Source organism: Camelina sativa, chromosome 16 (genome assembly GCF_030686135.1).
Source record: "Camelina sativa cultivar CO46 ecotype springtype chromosome 16, ASM3068613v1".
NCBI lineage: Eukaryota > Viridiplantae > Streptophyta > Magnoliopsida > Brassicales > Brassicaceae > Camelina > Camelina sativa.
In genome coordinates, this window is record NC_141895.1 from 18706737 (window position 1) to 18717773 (window position 11037).

General features: G+C 31.7%; 1 protein-coding gene across 1 annotated transcript; it reads left to right on the top strand.

Annotated features, from left to right (window-relative positions):
- The first annotated feature begins 1100 nt into the window (after positions 1-1100).
- Positions 1101-1684, top strand: LOC104750668 (uncharacterized). Its single transcript, XM_010472497.3, has one exon. The coding sequence runs from the start codon at positions 1245-1247 to the stop codon at positions 1527-1529; it is 285 nt and encodes a 94-aa protein (XP_010470799.1). The 5' UTR covers positions 1101-1244; the 3' UTR covers positions 1530-1684.
- The last annotated feature ends 9353 nt before the right edge of the window (positions 1685-11037 follow it).

The following is an 11037-nucleotide window of genomic DNA, read 5'->3' on the forward strand; positions in this document are numbered from 1 at the left end:
ACATACATGTCTTCGTAGTACACTAATTTTTGGTTTGATCACATAGTTTACAACTCTACAAAGAACGTAACCTGAATCATACGTACATGTCTCTATTATCCCTTGCGTACGCTACGTTTGGAGATAAGGATGTATACAATGCATATCGCCACCTCGTGACCATTTTCTTTGAACACGAGAACACTCTAAATCTATCTACTTTATATATATATCTTTCTATTTTTGGAATTAATTTTCTTTCACTCTATTTTTGTTTTAACAATAATTTAAGTAAATGAAGAATATAGTTAAGCATGCAGCATGCTCATTTCTTTATATAATAACAATAATAGTTAATCAATGAATGAAGTTACAGATTGAATCATTCGCTGACTATTTCAAAAGTTTGACTAGTTATTTTGTTTTTCCTTTAAGAAGTCGCTTATGTATTTACTAAAAGTTAGACTGAACCGATTTATCTTAAGTAGAAGTCTTTTTTTTTTTTTTTTTGTAAGCGTGATTCAATTTAAGTTAAGCAATAACTTGTAGATAAGTTTATAGATATACAATTAACATATATACAATATCACTACCAATTTTTTTTTAACATATATACAATATTGCTATTTTATTTAGCCTTTTCATTTAATTTCATATACTTTGATTTTTGACAATAATATGTTTTAGATACTATGTTATTTTTGACAATAATATGTTTTAGATACTATGTTCGTTACATATATTCATAAATAACTTTCTTTATTTTTTTTATAAAACTGATCACATCATTATTTACTTTTACATTTATATATACTTTGTACAAAACAAGAAATACTCCTACGAATCATCACCGGTTAATCATTTAACTGATATAATTTGAACTAACCAATCTGAATTTAATCAATGTAATATACTTAATGTATCAAATATTTTAGAATCTCCAGATATTTTTTGGTTTAACAACTGCACAAGATATTTGGAGTGGGGAGAAAAAAGGGGAAACAATAAAAAAAGGGAGGACACGTAGGGCAAAAGGAAGCAGACAGATGTTGTGAGTGTGACGTAAGGCAACTGAGTTTACGTGAAACCAATGTCGGTAAGAGAGAATTCAAAAAAAAAAACAAATCTTCACGTCTCTCTCTACATCTCCAACTCTCACATATATGTCTTCTTCCACTAACCACTTCCCTTATAAATAATCCTCTGACTTCACTCTCCATCTTTAATTTAGATCAACACCAATCACAACAACCAACACTTTTATAATGAAAAGACAGAGAAAAGATATGGAGGAAGAAGAAGGCACGGATAATGATCACTCATTGGCTGCTGCAGCGATGGAGGTTGCGGTTGCCGCAGCGGCGGCTGCAGCCACGGAGGAGGAGGAGCAATGTTGGGGCGGTGGAGTTGTGGAGGAGATGTCGTGGAGCTCTGTGTGGTTGCCTTTTTGGGACGTTGAGTTCGTTGGAAGAAACTATGGTGTCTTGTTCAATGATGTTGTTTGGGACGATGATATTTGGAACATCCACAACTTAGCTCATTCCTCATAGTCATACTCCTTACTCCTTACCTTTCCTTTTTCCCTTTTAAGAACAATAATCGGATTTATAGTTCTCTCTATATTAACTTCCTTTAATTACTTTATGAGTTGGTCCGTTTTAAAAACTATGTTCATATCTTAATATACTTTAGTGGCATAAATTTATATACGCCGTGCGTTAGCTTGTCTGAAGTTGGATTCTTTAACCAGATTCCAAAATATTATGCCCACGTTAAGTTATTGGATATATCCGGGTCGAAGTCAACTGAATGTTGCTTCGGTTTTGGTTTATTACTTTTGTAATCCAATTCTCTAATATGAGCAACTGAAACTTTTGGTTTCAGTGTGGTTTGGGTTACTAAATAATACAAGTCAACAAGTCTTATCACAGAATTCAAGAAGTTTTGTTAGGTTTGGTTCGGTATAATTCAGCTATACGTGAGTTGGTATGAACCAGGGTAGATTAATTGTTTGTGGTTCGGTTCAGAAAATATGGGTTTTTTTACCGGACAACGAAAACAAGATGTGATAATAGACCCATATTTTAAAAAATAAAAAGAAGATGGGTTTTTTTCTCCAAAACTAATTTGTTGGAACTAAGAGAAACCATGTTAAAATTGGAACCTTTCTAACTAATGCTACTCAAACCCAGGTGACGAGACTTACTTTCTTTTATTACTGAATCAAGACCACTTAATTAAACATATAATAAATTAATCTGTAAATTGGATCAATCATCGACAAAACAAATTGGATCCAAAAAATAACAAACATAAATGATTTTTGATCGAGCATTGAATAATCGACTATGACTATGAGGTTGATTAATGGTCCCTTGAAGACACAATTATGATCTGTCGATCAGCTGATCGATTAAGCTTTCGTCTGCGTATTGTTTTGTTTTCCCTTAAAGTTGACCACTCCTCTTTCTTTTCATTTTTTGATCTCTCCTTCATCTTCCTGCCTCACTCCACCTCCTCATTGCCAAATTCTCTTTTCTTTTAGCTCAACCTCATAGTACTCCAAATGCCCCTCCATTGCCGAATCCTCCCTTCTTTGAACTCATAGTACTCCAAATGCCTCTATTATATGCTAAAATATGAATGCAAACCAAAGAAAACTAAGAGAAATAAATTTTCAAAATCATTAAAAACATATTTTAAAAAGAAATCACAATTACATTGGGGATTAAATACAAAGATTAGTTTGAAATGGTTCCTACCATAAAATCATCTGAAATTGTGGATCTTATTGTATGACTATACAAAACCATTTCTACTAAAATTATCTCTTATTCGGGTCTAAACTCATTTATACCTTTTTATGCCATGTATTATAATTTTATTTTTGTAAAGGCTTTTTTTTTTTTTTTTTTTTTTTTTTTTTTTTTCTATTGTTATTTTTTAAGAGTGTCGTCGTAGTTTTGTGTATCTTTACAAGTGTAACTTTCCAGTCGGAAAATAACATATGCAAATTTTTTTGAGGGCTTATGAAAGTCTAACATTCCCAGCAACATATCTCATATTTTGGCTTCATGTTATTTCATCTTTTGTATCGCTTACTTGTTGATGTGAGTCAACTTTTGTTTCTACCCAATCAATCTACGTACGTTTAAGATATTTCTTCTGTAAATGTATTTTTGTAATATATTTTATGGGTAGTACCTACTCAAATCTATCCAAAGTACCCACAAAAATCCGAAAAACCTGAAATATACATGTAAAAACAGTTGTATAATCTAACAAATTCAATAAGAAACAATGAACCAAAACACAAATGAAACCATGTTTTGAGCATTTTAATCGTAAAACAAGTCAAACACCAACCAAAGTAGCAAAATAAGCATCCCAACAAAGAAAAGCATGACTTAAAATCTTAACCAAATGAAACTGATAGAGTGATAAACTGATAAAGTGAAAGAAATAAAGAAAGAAGAATCATTCCCAGCAGCTGAGATCAAGACCTGTTACATCAGACCAAACATTTTTAAAACTAGAACTCATTTGAACAAAAATATGACAGAAATAAAGTTACCTTATAGCCGAGTATAATGTCTCCTATTTCGGGTCGAGTCTTAGTTGTTTTAATTTTGAAACTCTGAAAACAAACAACAACAAATGTTACTTAACCGTTACAAAGAAGTAAAAAGTTAAACATGAATGTAAAACTTACCTTTCTGAAGACTATCAAATAGTTCAATATCAGCAAGGATCTGTGAGTTTGCAAGGAAATCTTTTTCATTATTCTTCATATCTTGTTTCATCCATATTATGAACAGATGTGCACATACCCTTAGCTTCTTGACTATCTTTTCCATAGAGTTTGTCAAAGCACATCTTAGCAAACTGCATTTTCTGTCTAGGGGCGAACACACTAGCAACAATCAACATCTTGTTAATATTCTTGATCCCTTCCCAATACTTAGAAAATTTCTCTCTCATTTCAGTCGCCATTTTGCTAAGTTCACTATCATAACTATTGCTCAAAATCGTGAGATTCTTCTCTATAATGACAATTTCACCATAACACTTGTACGAACAAGTCTTAGTCGAAGCTGAGACAACCAAAGTAGCAGTGTAGAACAAGCCAAGAAACTTCACTAACCTCTCTATTGCCCCCCCCAATCCGTGTAAGAAGGTGGTCCTTTACGTTTCACCCCATTCTCAAGTTCCATGAAGTAGTCATTATATAACTTGTCTTCATCCTCCATCTTCTAAAAAGCCAACCTAAACTACATGCTCTTGTCAACATCAAGTATGTAGAATTCCACCTTGTCCTCATATCCATTGGCAAACTCCCCCTTGTCATCTTCCTTGAAATAACCTTTTGCTCAAATGAGTCACATCTTGGACCTGAAGACCGAACATACTGCACTCCATTGCGAACAGCTGCCACATTATCACCCACTTCAGACAAACCATCCCTAACAATCAAGTTGATGATATGAGCACACCACCTCATGTGAAAGTAAGTCCCATCTAACACTAAAGAATCATACCTCAATAACTTAAATTCTTCAACAAACTTCTTTAATCCAGTACTGTGGGCAGTTGCATTGTCGACTGTGATGGTGAATAACTTCTCTATGTCCCAATCAACCAGACATTCAAGTAAAACCTTTGATATTGTGTTGCTCTTGTGATGCGTGATATACTTAAATCCAAGAATCAACTTCCTTAAGCGCCATTCTGCATCCACAAAATGCACAGTGATCACCATGTAACTAGCTCGTGTAACATTAGCAGTCCATATGTCAGTAGTAAGAGACACTCTATGCTGCTGAGAAGATAACCAAGCCTTCAAATATGCTTTCCTGGCCACATACATCTGAATTATATCTCTACTAGCTATTCTTCTTGAATGAGGCTTGAATAAATTACACTTGTTGCAGAAGTGTTTCCATGCCAGACACTCAATAAAGGCAAGTGACAATTCTGCCAAAATAAGCATTTCATTTGAAGCCTCTCTGAAGACACTCTATGTTATTCTTCCATCTTGCAGCTTTCCCTCATTATTAATAACAGCTTGTGTCTGACGTCCAACCCATGCCTTGTATGACTTACATATATCCAAATGCTTCTTCAAGTTTGAAGTCCCTTGTTTAGTTGAACATACAAATGACTTCTTGCAATAGTGACAATCACCCATATTCAGATCCTTCTCTTGTCTCGTGAAATGCTTCCACACTTCAGACCATTGAGTAGGTACCTTCTTAGGTTTACCACCATCATCATCACCTCGTGTAGCTTCTTTCCTCTTCCCTTTGCTTTTATCAGTTGGTGGAGGAGTCTTACACTTATCTCCTTGTCCTTATCCTTGTCCTTGTGTGTTCTCATCATTGGCATCGTGGTTGTTCAAAGAATCCATCTACAACATTTCATAGATAACCGATTAAAACATGTATGATAACATCTCCGCAACAACATCACCCAACATTACATTTGGTCCAATATACAAGAAACCCCAAAATCTCAACATTATATCACATTACAACCGATTCAATATACAAGAAAACCCCAAAATCTCCAAAGCAAAAAAAAAATAGTTTCAACATTACAACCGATCCAATATACAACAATCTAAATTAACAAAACAAAGAAGAAAGAGGAGAAGAAACACCTATGAACAAAACAAAGAAGAAAGAACCAAACGAATCAAGAAAAATTGTTTCTCTCCGCAACAACATCACTGAACGAACCAAAGAACTTTCACAAACCAAAAAAATTGTTTCTCTTTAAAAATATATATCTAAAAGAAGTAAAAATCAAAACAATATACAATAAAGCTAAGAAATATAAAACTAAAAATCATATATTTGTTGTAGTTTCTTAAAATCATAAGTTCATAAATCATAACTAACAAAACCTGCAACTGATAGCAACAACAAAGGAATTGTTTCGTTTCTAATTTCAAACATAAAGAATCAATAATGAACAGAAAGCAAACCTGCAACCGATAGCAACAACAAAGGAATGGTTTCGTTTCTAATCTACTACCTGTTCTATGATGAACACAAAGTAACCAACATAGAAATCACGATGCATCACAAACTACCCTAAAATGTAGCATAGAAGAACAAATGTTATCACACAAATCATAAGTTCCATTAAAAATCTTCAAAAAACTATCACCAAGGAGATATGACGCACACCATAGGTCTGAGTAATGGAGAAGAGACCAAGGTAAAATAACAAATCAAACAGTGTGGTTATCCGAGAGCAATTTAAACTAAGAAGAACAATAGCAGTAATCAAACTATGAGATTCAACACCAATTTAGCAGAAAAACTCGGAAGATAGAGGATGAGAAGTGAAAAATCAAACACAGTCTTAACATAGATCGAACATATCTGAACTAAGAGGGGGTATTGGTTTGAGATTTAAAGAGAATTTTAATGACTTTAAAAGTTTTGTAAAATATGTTGTTATTCAATCAAGACTTTTTAAAACTCTTTTAAAATTTGGTGTTATTAGTTGTGGATTTGTAAAAAGTTATTTAAAATCTTGATAAATATAGTGTTATTGGATTAAGAGTTTTATAAATTTTTTAAAAGTTTTATGTTATTCAAGTAAAACAAAAGAATCTTGGATTGTTAATGAATTCAAATATTATGTTATTGGTTTAGGATTTTATATCATTTCCTTCATAACAAAAGTCATGAAAACTATTTCATCAAATATAAAGATTGTGAAAGATTTTATGAAAGATTTTACAAGATTAGGAAAAACAAATCAGCAAGATTTTAAAAAACTTTCTAACAATCTCTTAGAATCTTTTATTTTCTAATTTATTAAAGTCATTAAAATTCTCTTTAAATCACAAACCAATACCCCCTTTTAATTCTTTCTCCAAAAGATCAAAATCAATGTGAATCAAACAAATACAAATTTGACCAAAAAAAAAACAAGTACAAAAATAATATCAATTGAAATCACAATATAAATTAATCAACAGAGTTTCAGACATAAACAAATTAATAATTAAAAAAAAAAAACAGGAGAATGAAGCTTACAATTGATCGACTTCTAGCTGCCTATGATCGGATAACCCAAAGATGAAGCTAACGGCGGACTTAGATTTTGGGGATCCAGTTTGAGGGTTTTGGTTTATAAAACCAAAAGATTCTTGAAATCAGACAAAATCTGGCAAGTTCGATATGGTTATGATTTTTTAGGAAGATTCACAAGGATTCGAAGAGGGAGAATAAGGGAAAGTGGCAAACGGTTTGATGAAATCAAATCATATGTGATAATGTGAGGGATATCGTATATAATTTTTCTCGGGTAATAAACAGGTATCTTCGGTTCTTCGGGTTCAGTTCAGATAATACCCGATACCTGTGGTTATTTGAAAACAAAAACCGATTGGTTATTTAGACAAAATCGGTTCAAGTCGGAGTCGGTTATTTCGGGTCGGCTTATTTGCCCAGGCCTACTGCCCATCAACCCACATTTACCATTAATTAACACGTTATTGTATAGATCTATACGTAACTGGTTACCTCTCAAACTATATGGTTACAAATTAATATTGAAATGTCGAAATTTCTAATAGGAATCTAGAATTACACTTATGTTTAACGTTTCTAATGGGAATCTAGAATGGACATGCATGCAGTGAACTCTCGCTTATCTCCCCAAAACGTCTTTAATATAAACACAAATTATTTTGATATTTCTGAAAATTTTATTCTTGAAAATGTTGGGATTATCATTTTCCTCATATTTTTTTTCACGATTCCAATGGTTTACATTAAATTTAAGATGGATTAGGCGTCGAGGGTCACATGATTGGACGTTTTCATAAAATGAAGAGTTTTGAATGAAACCATATCGTAGATCGTTATCATAAATTGTTGGACCATAGATTCGGCGAAGTGGCACAAGTTGATAAGATGAGATAAAATGAAGAGTTTTGAATGAAACCACATGTTTCTTTTATTCTTACAGTCTTACTGCTGGATTGTCACAAATCGACACATTCCTCCTTTTTTTGAACGTTTCCGTTATAAATACGCAGAAGAAATGTGGACCTAAAAAAAAAAAAAAAAAATGTGGACCTATTTAACACTTTGGATTATAATACCGACCTTTCCATTAATTCATTATTTTCTCACTCAAAAATGAATTTTGATATTTTTAAATTGCTAGTTGTGTCCCCCAAGTTATATAACAGAAAACAAGTTGCAAATTTATAACGGCTCAATCAAAGATCCAAAAGTACAAAGGCCACTTGTACATTACTACATGTCATGTAAAAGGACATGTAAGATCCACTTGTTAAGCATATGACATTATTACATCTTAGGTGTTCAGAGTTTGTTTCACAAAAGGCTTCCATTGCGTTACTAATTAATGTAAGAGATTTTCATTTTTACGTACGAACAGTATATTACATATGTTGCAATATTAGACGGAAACATGATAATAGAGTCGAATCTCCGAGTTATTATTTTGCACGTACCATACTGAATAATGTTTAATTATTTTAGCTTCTTTCTTTTTTTCTTTCAAAAATAACTAAGATTATTCTGAATTAGCTGAATAAAAGTATTTAAATAGGATTACAAAATCGTCTAATCCTGCTATATAGTTTTCTATGTCGATCTGTATTTGTACCGTGTGAACCTCAACTCCGAAACATTTATAACTGGGCCCATTTGAACTTCAAGCCCAGTATATAAAACGGTACAATGTGAAAAACACGACTATATTTATTATAATTATTAATTAAATAATTAATTAGAAACATAGTATTAGTTATCAGTTCGATTCGGTTCAATTAAGCCCGAACCAAACCAAACCGTTTAAGCATGAAAAGAAACATAACCAAATAGTTTGAGTGTAGGATTGGATTTAGTTTTGGTTGGTTTGAGTTTGGTTGGATCGATTTGGTTTGGTTAAAATGTCCATTAAACTAATAAAAATCATGAAAAATGTAAAATTACTTTCTTTTTGTTAATTTTTGTGAAAAACATAAATCTTTTTTTAAAAGAACAATGAAGTACGAAAGTCGACCATGATTATTTTTTTTTTCAAAATACTTAACTTCTTGCTTTAAAAAAAAAATCATCGAAATGAATCCTACATTTTCTATTATATATATATAAAAAAAAACAATCCTTGTATATTCTAACGTCAAATTATATATGCGTTATGCATGTGTAAGAACTAAGAACTGAGTAGATAATCAATCACACGTCGGACTTTTTATCAATCTCTTTCTAAAATTCGCCTCCTGTTGTTTGTAACGTTTGTAAAATTTAAATTTTAAGCTATTAAAGTTTTTTAAATTGTCTTTTATTGATACTATAATGTAAAAGGATGCTAAACATTTTTATAAACATTTTCAGAAAATTCAAGAAATCCTCCTTAATTAAGTCAAATTATAAGAGCCAATAAACATTAAAATCCCTTTGGCCTTTAACAAAACGAGTGGTAATATTTTTGACAGTCGCCTCATGTTGTTTGTAACGTTTGTAACAAGTAGAATTTAATTTTTAAGCTATTAAGGTTTTTTAAATTGTCTTTTACTGATATTATAATGTAAAAGGATGCTAAACCTTTTTATAAACATTTTCAGAAAATTCAAGAAATCCTCCTTAATTAAATCAAATTTTAAGAGCCAATAAACACTAAAATCCCTTTGGCCTTTAACAAAACGAGTGGCAATGTTTTTGACAGGCGCCTCATGTTGTTTGTAACGTTCGTAACAAGTAGAATTTAAATTTTAAGCTATTAAGACTTTTTAAATTGTCTTTTACTGATACCATAACGTAAAATGATGCTAAACCTTTTTATAAACATTTTCAGAAGATTCAAGAAATCCTTCCTAATTAAATCAAATTGTAAGAGCCAATAAACATTAAAATCCCTTTGGCCTTTAACAAAACGAGTGGTAATGTTTTTGACAGTCGCCTCATGTTGTTTGTAACGTTTGTAACAAGTAGAATTTAAATTTTATGCTATTAAGGCTTTTTAAATTGTCTTTTACTGATACTATAATGTAAAAGGATGCTAAACCTTTTTATAAACATTTTCAGAAAATTCAAGAAATCCTCCTTAATTAAATCAAACTTTAAGAGCCAATAAATATTAAAATCCCTTTGGCCTTTAACAAAACGAGTGGCAATGTTTTTGACAGGCGCCTCATGTTGTTTGTAACGTTCGTAACAAGTAGAATTTAAATTTTAAGCTACTAAGACTTTTAAAATTGTCTTTTACTGATACTATAATGTAAAAAGATGCTAAACCTTTTTATAAACATTTTCAGAAAATTCAAGAAATCCTCCTTAATTAAATCAAATTTTAAGAGTCAATAAATATTAAAATCCCTTTCGTGGCAATTTTTTTGACAAGAGCCTCATGTTTTTTGTAAGGTTAGTAACAAGTAGAAATTTGAATTTTAAACTATTAAAGCTTTTCAAATTGTCTTTTATTGATACCAAAAAAAAAATTGTCTTTTACATACTAAAATACGTATTTTCCCGCGTATATTAACGGTACAATCTCCCTAAAACCTGGAGCAAAAAGAGGCATTGAGTAGTTTTTGTTTCCCGTGTGCCACATTTTTTTTGTTTCAGAAATTTTTTAAAACTTGTAGATTTTTCTTTTGGCTTATTTGTTTTTGTCGGTATATCATCTATGGGTGGTTCTCGTGCATGCCTCCCACTTTTCATCTCCAAAGTTTCCTCGTATCTCCACCCCCTCTGAACCTCTCTGCTAACACTCAATTAAATTTACGTAACCACCCTCACATTTTTATCTCTTATTTTATTGTCTTTAACTTCTTTTTTTTTTTTTGATTTAATTTGAATTTTCATGAGGTCGTGGAATTGATGATGATATCACGACATTAATTGAGATACACAAGTGTTAACGAAGAGGCTTGATTGGGTGAATGGGTTAGTGGTAAATGTCGTAATATTGGAATGCATGGATGGCAAATCCAAAAGAAGAAAAAAAGTGTAAGAGATAGAGAGAAGTTGGTATTCCCGAAGAAGGAACTCCCCAACTTTT